Genomic DNA, 16,063 nt, shown 5'->3' with positions numbered 1-16,063 from the left:
CCAAAAAGATGGTGCCCACTTGCAGTCATTCCCCAATGCTCAAGTGTTTGAGGCATTTCCTTGGAGCGATTTTGTGTTTGCATAACGGAGTGTTGCTTTCTTAGGTGGTAGCTAATCACAGTCTAAGATAAGGATGCAGCTTATGCTAGAAACAATTTGTGGCAGGCCATAAGTGAAGAATATTTTTAGTATGAAATAGAGAGGAAGCTAAGTAGCTTAGGGAAAGAATTTTCAAAATTACCCTGGGTTGGTGATTTTTTGAAAAAAATATTTACAAGATTATCTTCATTTATCATCCTCTTGTAAGAGCGCTTCGTCAGCTTTCATCCATATTCATCAGGGGACTTCTTCACAATTGACTCCATTCAGAACGGCAAACCCTGAGCACCCTGAGAAGTGCAGACTTGACATGTCAGCTGTTTTCCCCATGTGCTTGGGGCTTGCCCAAGCTGCTTCCCTCAGCGAGAGCTGGCCCCCAGGGAATGAAAAGCACTTTGTGGTACATTGAGGAGGACTCCCCAGCAGTCAAGAGTTCTCTGTCTGTGCCCAGCTGGGAGCCCGCTCTCTGCATATTCTCTCTGATCCTTGGTTCAGGAACTGGCACCAATGCGTGTTACATGGAGGACATGAGCAACATTGACCTGGTGGAGGGCGACGAGGGCAGGATGTGCATCAACACAGAGTGGGGGGCCTTCGGGGACGACGGGGCCCTGGAGGACATTCGCACTGAGTTCGACAGGGAGCTGGACCTCGGCTCTCTCAACCCGGGAAAGCAACTGTGAGTTCCCTTCTGGTGTTATCTGGGCATCGGCACCAGGCAGTGCCCAATCACTCAGGTCCCCTGGCTACCTGGGAGGCTCTCCAGTTGTGACTAGCTATCCATCACAACTTTCTTTCTTTTTTTCTTTTTCTTTTCTTTTCTTTTGAGATGGAGTCTCACTCAGCCCAGGCTGGAGTGCAGTGGCACGATCTTGGCTCGCTGCAACCTCCACCTTCCAGGCTCAAGCAATCTTCCCACCTCAGTCTCCAGAGGAGTTGGGACTACAGGCATGTGCCGCCATACCTGGCTAATTTTTGTATTTTTTGTAGAGTCGGGGTTTTGCCATGTTGGCTAGTCTGGTTTTGCACTCCTGAGCTCAGGAAATCCTCCCGCCTCAGCCTCCCAAAGTGCTGGGATTACAGGCATGAGCCACCATGCCTGGCCCCATTACAACAAATTTCTAAGGCATTGCTTGTATTTCAGTTTCATTTGACAAATGAGGAAATAGAAGCCAAGGACATTGAAAGATTTCCCTAAGTCATAACCCTAATAACCCTAATTCTAATTCAGTCAGTATTTGTGGGTTACGTATGTGCATGAAAGGCACTGAAGATAAGAGCACTCGGATGCGTGGCCGCAGAACACACCTGGGCAGCGAGGAGAAGGCAGGCGCAGCCGAACTCCTCGTGTTCGCATGTCCCCTGGCCACCTTGCTTTCTTGGAGGCCTAATCACTCAGCAGGTGGTGGCTCTGGCAGGACCTTCCCTCTGTGTTTGCTGTCCACCATTTTTATTCTGATGCTCAAATTGTTTCAGATTTGGCCAAAGGAAGCCTCTGAAGCTAGCTCCTGTGTCCTTTTGACATGTTCCATCACTCTTTAAGTACTTCCTTATTTCCTGGCACCATAAGACCGTTCCCGGCTTGTGTCACACTTTCCTAGCCCCAGCCCTGGAATCAGCCATTTCGTCAAGACATGCTGGTGAATTTCAAGCACCTTCTAGGAGCAATTCAAACACTAGAACTGTGCACCCGGGAAGCACATTCCACTTTGGTGGCACCTACTCCAGGCATATGCCTGTGCTCTAGTGACCCATTGCAGTCATGTCCCAAGGACGTGGTGTCCATTTTTTGAATTTTATCATCTTCACCCATTTCCATTTTACTTAAAATAAATTATATTCCTTCCAGTCCTGATGGCTCATGCCTGTAATCCCAGCACTTTGGGAGGCCGAGGTGGGAGGACTGCTTTAGTCCTGGAGTTTGAGACCAGCTTGGGCAACATAGTGAGACCATTCTCTACAAAAATAAAAGTTAAAAAAAAAATTAGTCAGGTGTGATGGCAGATGCCTGTAGTTCCAACCACCCAGGAGACTGAGGGGGGAGGATCACTTGAGCCAGGGAGGTCCAGGGTGCAGTAAGCTGTGATCATACCATTGCACTCCAGCCTGGGCAACAGAGCAAGACCCTGTCTGAAAAAAAAAAATATATATATATATATATATATATAAAAAATATTCCCTGACATCCACCCTAAATTTCTTTTGATTGTCTTCTGTTTCTTCAATGCTCAAAGACTTTTTTTTTTTTTGAGATGGAGTCTCACTCTGTCGCCCAGGCTGGAGTGCAGTGGTGCAATCTTGGCTCACTGCAACCTCTGCCTTCTGGGTTCAAGCAATTCTCCTGCCTCAGCCTCCTGAGTAGCTGGGATTACAGGCATGTGCCACCATGCCCGGCTAATTTTTTTGTATTTTTAGTAGAGACAGGGTTTCACCATATTGGCCAGGCTGGTCTCACGCTCTTGACCTTGTGATCCACCCGCTTTGGCCTCCCAAAGTGCTGGGATTACAGGCGTGAGTCACTATACCTGGCCTGTTCTAAGACTTTTTATAGTGAACTATATAAAGTAGATTATGACATAGATTGTTCTTGATTTTGTGTCTTATGGTGTTTGGAAAATAATCATTATATTTAGGCCTGGTGTGGTGGCTCTTATCTGTAATTCCAGTGCTTCGGGAGGCCAGGGCAGGAGAAACACTTGAGGCCAGGAGTTTATGATGAGCCTGGGCAATGTAATGAGACCCTGTCTCTACAAAAATAAAAAAAATTAGCCAGGTGTGGTGCTGCACACCTATGGGAGGCTGAGGCAGGAGGATCACTTGAGGCCAGGAGTTCGAGGCTGCAGTGAGCTATGATTGCACCACTGCACTTTAGCCTGGGTGACAGAACGAGATCCTGTCTCTAATGATAATAATAATAATAATAATAATAATAATAATAATAATAATAATATTCAATAGTCTGCCTGGGAAACAATTAGGAATTTTTCGTGTGCAGACTTGGAGTAAAGCTGTAGGTAGCCATGGTGATGTTAAATCCACATCGTTGTAGAGCCTGTCTGGGGCTGTCCAAGCCCATCTCACAAGCACAGCATCTTTCTCTCTTGGACAGAAGCTTGATGTAGGAGTGGGAAGCATCTGAGTGTGAAATTTGACTTGTTGCATCATGTTTGAGTGATTTTGGGAAAATACCCAAAGTCTATGAAATTGAGAGTCCCTATGCTCGATGTGAGAATGGTACCCATGGCCAGGGTGATTTGAGACAAAAGTTCTTGCCACCCAGCACTTTGTGAGAAGGAGGGAATCTTAGCTCAGCCCTCTCCCATCTGCTCCTGCCTGTGGGCAGTGGCTCCTGGTCTTTGGGAAACGATGCAGCTTAATCAAAGGGGCTGCGTCCACAGATCTGTTCACCAACCTGCAGGTTTGAGAAGATGATCAGTGGCCTGTACCTGGGGGAGCTTGTCAGGCTTATCTTGCTGAAGATGGCCAAGGCTGGCCTCCTGTTCGGCGGTGAGAAATCTTCTGCTCTCCACACTAAGGGCAAGATCGAAACACGGCACGTGGCTGCCATGGAGAAGTAAGCAAGTCCCTCTGCCTTGGCTCTGTGGAGGGCTGGGATGGGAGGCCCAGGTGTGGGGTGCTCCATGTGGTAGGACAGCAGGAGGGACTAGATACTCCTCCTTCACCAGGAGGATTTCAGACCTGGGCATAGCTTCAGATGGGTTAGCAATTTCTGCCGTGACTCAGATGAGAGGTTCTTGTTGGTTTCATCAGTAAGGGACTCTGCAGTCAGAGGGCCACCCTCTTCCCATGTTCTATTGCCTTCTTCTTAAAGTGGTAACTTGTAACACATTTTTAGGATCACAGATCCTTTTGAGAACTTTATTCAGGTTCTAGACCCTTAGCCCCGAAAATGTGCATTCACACACAAGTTTGCTTACAATATTAGGGCATCCTTGGACACTAAGCTCATGTGTGGAATCCAAGTCCAGAACTCCTGTGATAGCAGAGCCTTCTCCACCTGCTCCCATCAGGAACTGGCTTTGAATGTGGTGATTTGAGGCACAGGTCCCTCGCATGGGGAGCTGGCTAGTGAAGGCTGCAGGTGAAGGTGGCTGGCCCCGGCGTGACTGCCTTGCCGTCCAGCACATCTGAGGGTCCTGCTACTCAGGCTTAGAAACCCTGGCATTGCCTTGACTTTGTGATCAGTTTAGATTTTGAGCTCAGCCGCGTGGCGCTGACCTGCAGCTTCTATGTCTATGCAGAACTTGGCAGGGACAGAATTTCCATGAAAGTCAGCCTAGCACAGGGTGATTAAAAGTGTGGGTGCTAGAATCTAACTGCTGAGTTCAAATCTCGGCTCTAGCCCTTACTAGCTGTGCAGCCATGGACAAGTTACTCACCCTTTCTGCATCACATCTCTCATCTGTAGGATAGGGTAATGTCGGTGCCTCCCGCAGGATTTTTGCGGGCGTTGAAGGAGTTAATATGTGTAAAATCCTTAGACAAGTACCTGGCTCATGGTGACTGCTCAGTTAGTGGCAGCTGCTACTATCAATGTTGATATTGTTATTTTTATTCTGTACCATGGGCCTGCCTATTAATTTTCACAATCCTGAGAGGTGGGGAAGCTTGTTCCCCCAGGAGGATACCAATGGGATGGAGAAGTGTGGTTCACTCATTCCTGTCCCCTGGCCAGGTATAAAGAAGGCCTTGCTAATACAAGAGAGATCCTGGTGGACCTGGGTCTGGAACCGTCTGAGGCTGACTGCATTGCCGTCCAGCATGTCTGTACCATCGTCTCCTTCCGCTCGGCCAATCTCTGTGCAGCAGCCCTGGCGGCCATCCTGACACGCCTCCGGGAGAACAAGAAGGTGGAACGGCTCCGGACCACGGTGGGCATGGACGGCACCCTCTACAAGATACACCCTCAGTGAGTGCTGCCTGCCAGCCACGCCCCCACAAACGATTCTCCCTGGAGCAGGGCCCCAGTGTCTTCTGGACTATCCTGCCTATCTGGGGTCTGGAACCATCAACCCCTCTTGTTGGTTCTGAGATTACAAGGGAAAGGGTGAATCCAGGGCCCGCATTCATCTAGCTGGCTGGGTTGCTTTTGGGGATTACTCTTAAAGAAATATTCTGCTAAAGCCAATTGCCCAATTAGGAATGCTGTCCATCCATGTATGTATGTCCACCCATCCATCACCCGCCCATTCATCTCTCCATTCATTCTTCCATCTAGCCATTATTTACTGAACACCTACTATGTGGTTAAGACTGGGAAGTAAGATACATCTAGTCATAGATGGGGAAAAATAAGAGATGGCAAAGGTTGCCAAGTTTATGGGAAGGGTCCTGGTAGGAAAACACAGGGAAATGGGAATTTTCCAGAAGGAAGGAGAGTGAAAGCCCCTTTGGCTACCAGGGGTGGACTTGGAAGTCGAGTGGTTACACCCTGGAAAGAGCTGAGAAAGAAAATCCTTCTCTTTGGACAGAAATGATGTTCAGCCAATACATTATGCACAGACTGGTTGAAATGTTCATTGACAGAATAGGCACTTCCCCCGAGCCTCCCAAGTGCCTTCCACTGCCCCAGCTTCTTAGTCCCTCCCTCCTCTCATCCCCTCCCCTCCCTACCATCAGCAAATAAAGGGCTGAGCCCCGCCCCACAGGGCCCTCCGGGACCGGGTTCACTGCTGCCCCTGGGTCTGTGCCTGAGCCTGGCCTTTATGGTTGCTAAATATTTTGCCATCACCCCTGCTTCAGGTACCCAAAACGCCTGCACAAGGTGGTGAGGAAACTGGTCCCAAGCTGTGATGTCCGCTTCCTCCTGTCAGAGAGTGGCAGCACCAAGGGGGCCGCCATGGTGACTGCGGTGGCCTCCCGCGTGCAGGCCCAGCGGAAGCAGATCGACAGGGTGCTGGCTTTGTTCCAGCTGACCCGAGAGCAGCTTGTGGACGTGCAGGCCAAGATGCGGGCTGAGCTGGAGTATGGTCTGAAGAAGAAGAGCCACGGGCTGGCCACGGTCAGGATGCTGCCCACCTACGTCTGTGGGCTGCCAGACGGCACAGGTGGGCCAGCACAGCCTCCCTCTCTGAACAGCCATCCAGGGCTCCCGTCAAAACTCCTTAAAGCCAGTGAGGTTCTTGGTTTTTAGAAACTTGGGTTCATGTCTCTAATGGAGGGCAGGAGTAAGAAGAAGGCTAGTATTCTTTCTAAATCTGTTGGCCTTTGTTAACCCAAGGCATTTGCAGTAAAAACAAAACAAACAAACAAAAACACAAAAAACCTACATTAGGTTGTGTGTGCGCGCTTATGTGTGTGTAGATGAGAACATGAGTGTACCCCCCTGACCCCCAGATCCTGACCCCAGGAACTTTGTTTTAGATGCCTGAGATTGCCTGGGTTTGTCTTCCTGCTGCTTCTTTGGCTCTGTTCTCTTCTGCAGCTTGGCTCACTTCCCTTTCCCTCTCATTGCTTCTGCCCCCAACTTCTCCAACCCTTGATCCTTCTGGTCCTCGGTGCTCAGCCAAAAGAAGCCACTAAGTAGTAAAATCAGTTCTTCAGACAAATTATTTTACCTCTTTGAATCTCATGAGGCTCTTCCAGAAATAATGACCTTAGTAAAATGCTTTACACCTTATAATTTGCTTTTGAATCTTTCATTTCATTTCATCCTCACAACCACTTGGAATGTTACCAAAGAGGGAATGGTTCCCATTTTATGGATGCCATACCTGAGACTTACAGAGGCTAGATGACCTACTCAAGGTCCAGCAGCTGTACTTGGGATCTCTTAACTGAGAGCAGTAAAAGACACTGTTTATTTTATTTTTATTTATTTTTATTTTTTGAGACGGAGTCTCGCTCTGTCACCCAGGCTGGAGTGCAGTAGCGTGGTCTCCGCTCACTGCAAGCTCCGCCTCCCAGGTTCACACCATTCTCCTGCCTCAGCCTCCCGAGTAGCTGGGACTACAGGCACCCACCACCACCCCCGGATAATTAATTTTTTGTATTTTTAGTAGAGATGGGGTTTCACTGTGTTAGCCAGGATGGTCTCGATCTCCCGACCTCGTCAGCCACCTGCCTCAGCCTCCCAAAGTGCTGGGATTACAGGCGTGAGCCATCGTGCCAGACCGGAGGCCCCTTGAGTATAAGAATCATGCATTTCCTTGACTGGATGCCCTGTACCGTTCCTTGGGGCTCCTGAGAAGACTGTCAGTCAGTGAAGCTGAACGAGCCTTCAGAGGTTCAGTCTCCTGATTTTGCAGATGTGGAAGGATGGGACCTTGCCTCTCTTGCTCAAGATAAAAAGCCATTTCTCAGAAGCCCCAGGTCCCTTGATTCCAGGCCAGGGCTCTTTTCGCGGCACCTCACTGGCGATAGTGTAGGTGGTGCCTGGGCCTTTACCACAGAAGTGGAGGCCAAGGAAAGCAGTCTGGTCTCACGCAGGCTCAAGATGCCTGCCCAGGGCCTGGGCACCATGCATGGTGGCCCCCACAACCCTCTGGTCTGTGAGGCCCAGGAGTGCAGGCCCTGGGTCTGCTCTGCTCCGGCATCTCCTCTTCCTCCCAATGCCCCGACACGAGTCCCTGTCATGGAATGCAGCTGCCGCTTTCTCCATCACAGAGAAAGGAAAGTTTCTCGCCCTGGATCTTGGGGGAACCAACTTCCGGGTCCTCCTGGTGAAGATCAGAAGTGGACGGAGGTCAGTGCGAATGTACAACAAGATCTTCGCCATCCCCCTGGAGATCATGCAGGGCACTGGTGAGGAGGTAAGTGCCAGGCAAGGCCTTTGGGCTCCGAGGTGCCAGCCTGCCACCCTGCATCGATGTCCGCCCGGTGTGAATGCCGCTCTCTCTCTCTCTGCAGCTCTTTGATCACATTGTGCAGTGCATCGCCGACTTCCTGGACTACATGGGCCTCAAGGGAGCCTCCCTACCTTTGGGATTCACATTCTCATTTCCCTGCAGGCAGATGAGCATTGACAAGGTAAGACAGCCCCATCAGGCTCACGGCCAGCCCAGTGGGCTTCCCTCCTCTACTGGGGCCATCTCCAGGTAACTCCCAGCCAGCCTTCATTTTTACAGGGATCTTGGGTTCAGGGCAGCTGGGAACACATGATAGAGAATTTCAACGATTTAATTTTTAATCAATTTATCACGATTTTTTAGACTGACCATTCACAAGAGAATTTAGAGTAGTATGCAATAGAGGGACACATGCATAATATTCCTACTAAAAGAGAGGTCGAATCATATTATGGAGAGAGGGAGAAAGAGGTAATGTCCAGTGAAGGCCAGTTATAACAATTGGGCAGTAATACGATCTGTGTCTTTCTGGACAGCCATGTAAACAGGGAATTACCATGGGTTTTTATCATCTGATGAAAGAAAGCTTGCCAGCGCATCACAAGAAATGCATTTTTTTTTTTTTGAGATGGAGTTTCGCTCTTGTCACCCAGGCTGGAGTGCAATGGTGTGATCTCGGCTCACTGTAACCTCTGCCTCCTGGGTTCAAGCGATTCTCCTGCCTCAGCCTCCCAAGTAGCTGGGATTACAGGCACCTGCCACCACCACCAGCTAACTTTTGTATTTTTAGTAGAGACGGGGTTTCACCATGTTGGCCAGGCTGGTCTTGAACTCCTGACCTCAGGTAATTCACCTACCTCAGCCTCTCATAGTGCTGGGATTACAGGCGTAAGCCACTGTGCCTGGCAAGAAATGCACTTCTTTTCTAATATTAGTATCTCAGAAGCAATTGATCACATGGCCACTTTAGCTGACATTGAAGAACATCATAGTTTATCATTTAACAGATAATTCATAAATATGGAGACATTTATTACAAAATCTTTCTTGTAATTCTAGGGTAAAAACACCCAGGGTTGTCCAGGTGTGGTGGCTCATCTCTGTAATCCTAGCACTTTGGGAGGTCGACATGGAAGGATTGCTTAAGGCCAGGAGTTCAAGACCAGCCTGGGCAACATAGTGAGACCCTGTCTCTTAAAAAACAAACAGGCCAAAGCGGTGGCTCATGCCTGTAATCCTAGCACTGTGGGAGGCCGAGACGGGTGGATCATGAGGTCAGGAGATGGAGACCATCCTGGCTAACATGGTGAAACCCCGTCTCTAATAAAAATACAAAAAAATTAGCGGGGCATGGTGGCAGGTGCCTGTAGTCCCAGCACTTGGGAGGCTGAGGCAGGAGAATGGCGTGAACCCAGGAGGCAGAGCTTGCAGTGAGCTGAGATCGCGCCACTGCACTCCAGCCTGGGTGACAGAGCGAGACTCTGTCTCAAAAAAAAAAAAAACAAAACACCATAGCCAGGCATGGTGGCATGTGCCTGTGGTCCCAGCTACTGGAGAGTATGAGGTGGGAGGATCACTTGAGCCCAGGAGATTGAGGTTCCAGTGAGCTATGATCACACCACTGCACTCCAGTTTGGGCAACAGAGACTCCATCTCTATTAAAAACAAAAACAAAAACACACACAACAAGCAAGCCAAGTACAGTGACTCATGTCTGTAATCCTAGCACCGTGGGAGGCCAAGATGGGAGGATCACTTGAGTCCAGGAGTTTGAGACCAGCCTGGACAATATAGCAAGACCCCATCTCTAAACGTGTGTGTGTGTGTGTTTTTCTGTGTGTAAAAACAAAAAGTCACCCAGGCTTAACTTTATGTGTAATGAATAAAGATTTTTAATTGGGAAGCTAAGACACAGGAAGGTCAGTATTGTGTTTTTTGCATGGTTTTTTTGGTAAGCTAGCTTGACCAAGAGGTAGAGCTTAGAAGTGGGGACTAGACACTGGGCTAAGCTCTTAGACTCCCCAGAGCTCCAGTGGGTCATGGGGCCTTAGCCTGGAGCTGACAGTGGGTGAGTGAGGCTGGGCCTTTGTATGAGGCTGGGGCAGAGCTGTCTGTTCTGCAGATGGAGGGAGACAGTTTGCAGCCTCTGCCAGTGCCCACACAGAAAGCCTCCGGGCAGGGACATGTCCTTCTGCAGGGGCTTGGGAGCAGGCCCAGATGTGGCCACACAGAGAGGCCCAGCGTCCTTCCTACGGTCAGAAAACACAGTAGTCAAGAGCACAGGCTCTGGGGTCATGGGCTCCTGTTTTGCAAACCTGTCTCTACTGTTTCCCATCTGAATAACCTTGAGCAGATTATTTAACTTCTCTGAGGCATGGTTTCCCCATTGGTGAAAATGGAGGAATACGGTGACGACTAAATGAGCTTGTGTGTGTAAAATGCATGGCGTGGGTCCAGCACCTGGCAGGCACTCAAATCCTAGTATCATCCTTCACTCTCGAGGCAGCATAGGATTGAAATTCAGCCTGGAAAAGGCCAAGAGGAATCCAGTGCTGGTAATGGTGGTGAAGAAGGGGTGCACTGTCGCCAGGGCCTGACATCATAGCAGTTAATTCTCAGCAACCCCTGGCCTCAGCTTCACAGACAGACTCACCAGCTTGTGGAAAGGAGCTCTGTCTTTCTGACAGACTCTCATCAGTCAAGCTTCCAAGACTGGCATAAAGCAGAATACAGCTTCCTAAATTTATGATAGAACTCTGGTCAGTTCAGCAGGTCAACCAGAGAGCTCAGGACAATAATAAAGGTAGCACCAAAGATGCACTAAGATTTTGTCCAGGGCCAGGAGCAGCGGCTCACTCCTGTCATCCCAGAACTTTGGGAGGCTGAGGCGGGCAGATCACTTGAGTTCAGGAGTTCGAGACCAGCCTGGCCAACATGGCGAAACCCCATCTCTACTAAAAATACAAAAATTAGCTGGGTGTAGTGGCGGGTGCCTGTAATCTCAGCTATTTTGGTGGCTGAGGCAGGAGAATCACTAGAACTCAGGAGGCAGAGGTTGCAGTGAGCTGAGATTATACCACTGCACTCCAGCCTGGGTAACAGAGAAGACTCAGTCTCAAAAAAAGAAAAAAAAAATTTTTTAACCATTTTCTTATTGTGGTAAAATATACATAACATAAATTTCCCACTGTAACTCTTTTTTAAATGCACACTTCTATGGCATGAAGTATGTTCACACTTTTATGCAGCCATCACCACCATCCATCTCTTAAACTTTTTCTTTTCCATCTGAATTTCTGTACTTATTAAGCACTGATTCCCCCTTCCCCCAGAGCCTTGGCTTCTCTACTTATTGGCTGTGTGACCTTGGGAAAGTTATTTAATCTCCCTGTTCCTCGGTTTCCGCATCTGAAAATGATCACAAAAATATAACTCATTTAATAGGTATGTTTTGTGGTTTTATTTTCGTGCAATTATATTCAAGGAATATTTTGCTCAGTGAAGGAATGTGGCAGATCCATATAAATGGCCTGGAAGGATCTGGAAGATACATTATTGAATTAGAAAAAAAAGTTGCAGTAGTTCACACACAGCGTGAATTTATTTACTTAAAAACATGTAATTTCACCCCTGAAAGAAGAAATGGGGGGAAAAAGAAAAAACATACTAATAAGTGGAGAGGAAAAGTCTGGAAGGATTAATATCAGGCTAATGGCAGAGGTTACCTCTCAGATTGGGAGGATGGGAGTTGAAGGGAACTCTATTCTTATCAGTAACATTTTAATTTTTTACACTACTAATGCATTCCTGCATTGCTGCTGCTATTAAAAATTAATACACCATCCAGGAGGGTGCAGTGTGCAGCTGTCTGCGGTCCTGACTGGGCACCAGGACACAGCTGCTGCTCCTGACTCAGGACACTGGGCCTTTGGGCCTCTCTCCCAGCAGCTCTGAAGGTGTCGTGAAGACACAGTGAAGAGGGAGGGGAGACCCGTGGACAGCTAAAAGCAAAGACACCCATGGTTGGGGAGAAAAAAGAGAGACATCAAAAAATAGATTAGTTTTGTGTAATTGCAATTAGTAAGAGAGGTTTCCCAGTTGGGAGTGTCTCCCCATTTGGAAGTATCTCTCTAATGTTCTACACATACCAACCAGGAAAGGAGCCAGCCAGGGGTCCAGTTTCCCAAGAACTATGGAGGGAAGGAGGGAGACTGGGGCTTGTGGGCTAATGGCATCAGGGTGAGGTGGCATCCAGCCACTGGGCTGATGGCGCTGCCATCAGATTTTCTCACTGCCTTTCCTGTCCCAGAGCTTCTCCTGGCCTAGACACCCTAGCTCTACCTGCCTTCACCCCTCTGGCTTTCTAGATAATGGAGTCCAAAGCTAGACTAACTCCTGCCTCAGGCTAACAATGTAACTTTGGGCTTCCTTTTGAGAATTAAAAATACTACTTTCGGGCAGGGCGTGTTGGCTCACCCCTGTAATCCTAGCACTTTGGGAGGCCAAGGAGGGCAGATCACTTGAGGTCAGGAGTTTGAGAGCAGCCTGGCCAACATGGTGAAACCACATCGCTACTAAAAATACAAAAATTAACCAGGTGTGGTGGTGCGTGCCTGTAGTCCCAGCTACTCGGGAGGCTGAGGCACGAGAATTGCTTGAACCCGGGAGGCAGAGGTTGCAGTGAGTTGAGATCACGCCATTACACTCCAGCCTGGGCAACAGAGTAAGAATCTGTGTCTCAAAAAAAAAAAAAAACACTACTTTTTCAGTATTATAAAAATCATCATATATGTTAATTTTAATTTTAGAAAAATTAGAAAATATAGACAAACAAAAAGGAGAGAGGAAAAGTGATGCATAATTTTGCACCCAGAGAGAAACACTGTTAACCCTTTTGGTGTATATATTATTCCAGTCCTTTCTCCAAGTGCAAGTGTATGTGTGTGTATGAGTGTAATTTTAAAAATAAAAATAGAATAATTCACTATCTGTATTTGTTTGACATGTTTTCACTTAACAGTGTGTGGAAAACATCTTTCTCTCACATCCAGTGTTCTCTTACAGTGTGATTCTTTATGGGTGTGTATCATGTTCCATATCGGGGTACAGGATGATAGATCCATACTGTTGGAGTTGTAGGATGCCTCTAGTTTTTCACTGTGAAACATGCTTTGATAAACATTTGGTAGCTTTGCCTTTGATCACATCATAATCTGTCCTTGACTAAATTAGAAGTAGGATCATGGCCAGACCCGGTGACTCATGCCTGTAATCCCAGCACTTTGTGAGGCCGAGGCGGGTGGATTGCTTGAGGTCAGGAGTTCGAGACCAGCCTGGCCAACGTGGTGAAACCCCATCTCTACTAAAAAATACAAAAATTAGCTGGGGGTGGTGGCGCACGCCTGTAATCCCAGCTACTTGGGAGGCTGAGGCAGGAGAATTGCTTGAACCCGGGAGGTAGAGGTTGTAGTGAGCCGAGATCACGCCATTGCACTCCAGCCTGGGCGACAAGAGTGAAACCCTATCTCAAAAAAAAAAAAGAAAAAAGAAAAAAAAAGAAGTAGGATCACTATGATCCTAGGCCTTTATTCCACGTAATCATGGCCTGGGAACATGATTTGACCCTTGACGAGTATGAATTGCTGCAATGATTCCACTCAGTGGTAGACCTTGTCTGAGTGTTGTGCTCTGTGATGCTGCTGTGCACAGGGTTAGGGTTGTGGAAGTGGAGGCATAGTCAAAAGCACATGTACTTGACAAGCAGCCAGCTATAGTGCCTTGCATATGTTGGATGTTGAGGTTGTGCAGTGGCCCTAGCAAACTATTGCTTAAATGAATTTCCCCTCCTTTCTTTCAGGGAACACTCATAGGGTGGACCAAAGGTTTCAAGGCCACTGACTGTGAAGGGGAGGACGTGGTGGACATGCTCAGGGAAGCCATCAAGAGGAGAAACGTAGGATGTGGTGTTGAGGCTCATGCCTGCTCTTGCCGCCTTCCCCAGGCCCCTCTGCTCTGCCATCCTCTGCCCAGTTCCTATGACTCTGGCCTCTGCCTGCCTTGGGATGACATGCCCCTCCTAAGCGTGTTTGGCTTGCACATTCAACTCATAGTAAAGCTGGGGTTTTTTGTTTTTGTTTTTGTTTTTAGGAGTTTGACCTGGACATTGTTGCAGTCGTGAATGATACAGTGGGGACCATGATGACCTGTGGCTATGAAGATCCTAATTGTGAGATTGGCCTGATTGCAGGTAAGTGGTCAGGCATGGCCCATTGGCCTAATCCCACTGGATCCACTGATGGTTTCCTTTTAACATAGTGAGAGGGCGGGCATTGTTCCATTATACAGAGGCTCTGCCCGAGGCAGAGATGAAGTTACAATTGGGATTCCAGGTCACCAAGTTCTTTCTGCATTAAGAGTCCTAAGCCAAGGTCATCCTTTCTATTGAGGAAGGATAATGACACAGGAAGAAGAGATTTTTAAATTAGGACCTTGGGGCCAATTGTCCCAGGGAGGAAGGAGACTACAGTTGGATCATCTTGGCATGGGGCTGAGGGAGCTATTATAGATTTTCACTCTGGCTCCAATGTGTGCCTCTTCTGTTCTCTGAATTCTTCTGGTTCTCAGGGTGCACAGGAAGGAGAGGAGCTGGAAAGAAACTTAGAAGAGGGGAAAGGAGTGGCCTGATACAGGCATTTTAGGGGTCTTTGGGAGAAGCCTGGCAGTGATTAAGGCCAAGGGTAGATTTTAGGGGAATGCTCTCTCCAAGAGGGGTAGAATGGGGAGGATTGGAACAGGTGGAGATGGGGACAAAAGGCACTCCAGGTGACAGGCACAGGCTAAGTAATGATAGAACCTAGAAAAGTTGTTCCATTTGATCATCTGGGCTTTCTGGATATAAGCAGCAGGTGGAACAAGGAGGTGGGGATGTACTGAGTTATCTCCCATGCCAGGTAAGAGGTTTCCTCTCACCCTAACTCTTACCCACTTTGTGAGCTTGGGCAGGTGGCTTATTCTGTCTGACTTGAGTTTCTTCATCTGTGGGAGGGATTGGGCTAGATCTAGGAGGGCAAAGAGGTGAGGCCTGTTGATTGACTAAAATACTTGCCTGGACTGCTGGGCTGAGAATCGTTCTGAGGCCAAGTCATGGGCAAAGAGGAAGAGGGTGGCTCACAGATGCCAAGCATTTGCTTGTCCAAGACTAGGTGATTCCTCATGGTCCCTTCCAGCTCTGACTGCTAATTTTACGACTACTTGGAAGCTTTGTGCGCTTATGGCTTAACAATGATGATGATGATGATGATGATGAAGTTGGCAGGTACCATTTATTGAATGCTTACCATGTGAAGGAAACTTAAAAATATCACTTCATAATAAACCCATAGGCAGGTATTATTTCCTCCTCAGAAATGAAGAAACTGAGCCTCTGAAAGATGAGATGCTTGCCCAAGGTTAGCCAGTTATTACTGTAAAGCTGGAAACACATCCAGTCATATCTGACTCCAAGCCTAAATTCTTATTTGCTGCACTCTGCTGCCTTTCTAAAACCTGGTGATGTCTTTGAAGACTAAAGTTCCTTCGCAATTCCTTCTAGGAACAGGCAGCAACATGTGCTACATGGAGGACATGAGGAACATCGAGATGCTGGAGGGGGATGAAGGGAAGATGTGCATCAACACAGAGTGGGGAGCATTTGGAGACAATGGCTGCATAGATGACATCCGGACCCGATACGACACAGAGGTGGACGAGGGGTCCTTGAATCCTGGCAAGCAGAGGTGAAGAGGGTGGATGTGTGCATTTATGTGGGTTGTGTAGTGAGCAACGCTACCAGACCTAAGGGGGTACCATAGACAGCATAGCTTTGTGTGCTTATTACAGCTGTCAAATGTCAGTGAAATATCCTATTGGAACAAAAGAAAAATATTATGACAACCTTGCAACAGGTAAAAGGGAAAAGTCCCTTTTGCTAATTACCATAAGGCCCCATAAGGTCTAGTGGTGGTTCTGGAAGTGAGGGAGAGGCTGCCAGCATGTTCATTCGCCAAGGGCATGGTGACTCAGTGAGGCCTCTCGAGATGGGATTTTAATAAGTCTCTTTCAGAGGCCAACATCTTCAGGACTTCAAGAGCTGGCTACCAGGTTGGTGACCTTTTCTG

General features: G+C 48.0%; 1 protein-coding gene across 2 annotated transcripts in view; it reads left to right on the top strand.

Moving 5' to 3' along the window:
- HKDC1 (hexokinase domain containing 1) overlaps window positions 1-16,063 on the top strand; it is a 46,487-nt gene that overhangs the window by 22,238 nt on the left and 8,186 nt on the right. For both annotated transcript variants that reach the window (XM_054436633.1, XM_054436634.1), the window contains 9 exons: window positions 595-778; window positions 3,518-3,673; window positions 4,796-5,029; window positions 5,863-6,167; window positions 7,726-7,871; window positions 7,969-8,088; window positions 13,765-13,860; window positions 14,055-14,154; window positions 15,499-15,682. In XM_054436633.1, the coding sequence (XP_054292608.1) occupies window positions 595-778; window positions 3,518-3,673; window positions 4,796-5,029; window positions 5,863-6,167; window positions 7,726-7,871; window positions 7,969-8,088; window positions 13,765-13,860; window positions 14,055-14,154; window positions 15,499-15,682 (1,525 nt within the window). The remainder of the gene's footprint in view (window positions 1-594; window positions 779-3,517; window positions 3,674-4,795; window positions 5,030-5,862; window positions 6,168-7,725; window positions 7,872-7,968; window positions 8,089-13,764; window positions 13,861-14,054; window positions 14,155-15,498; window positions 15,683-16,063) is intronic.

Source organism: Pongo pygmaeus, chromosome 8 (assembly GCF_028885625.2).
Source record: "Pongo pygmaeus isolate AG05252 chromosome 8, NHGRI_mPonPyg2-v2.0_pri, whole genome shotgun sequence".
Lineage (NCBI taxonomy): Eukaryota > Metazoa > Chordata > Mammalia > Primates > Hominidae > Pongo > Pongo pygmaeus.
This window is presented reverse-complemented; position numbering and strand designations above follow the sequence as displayed.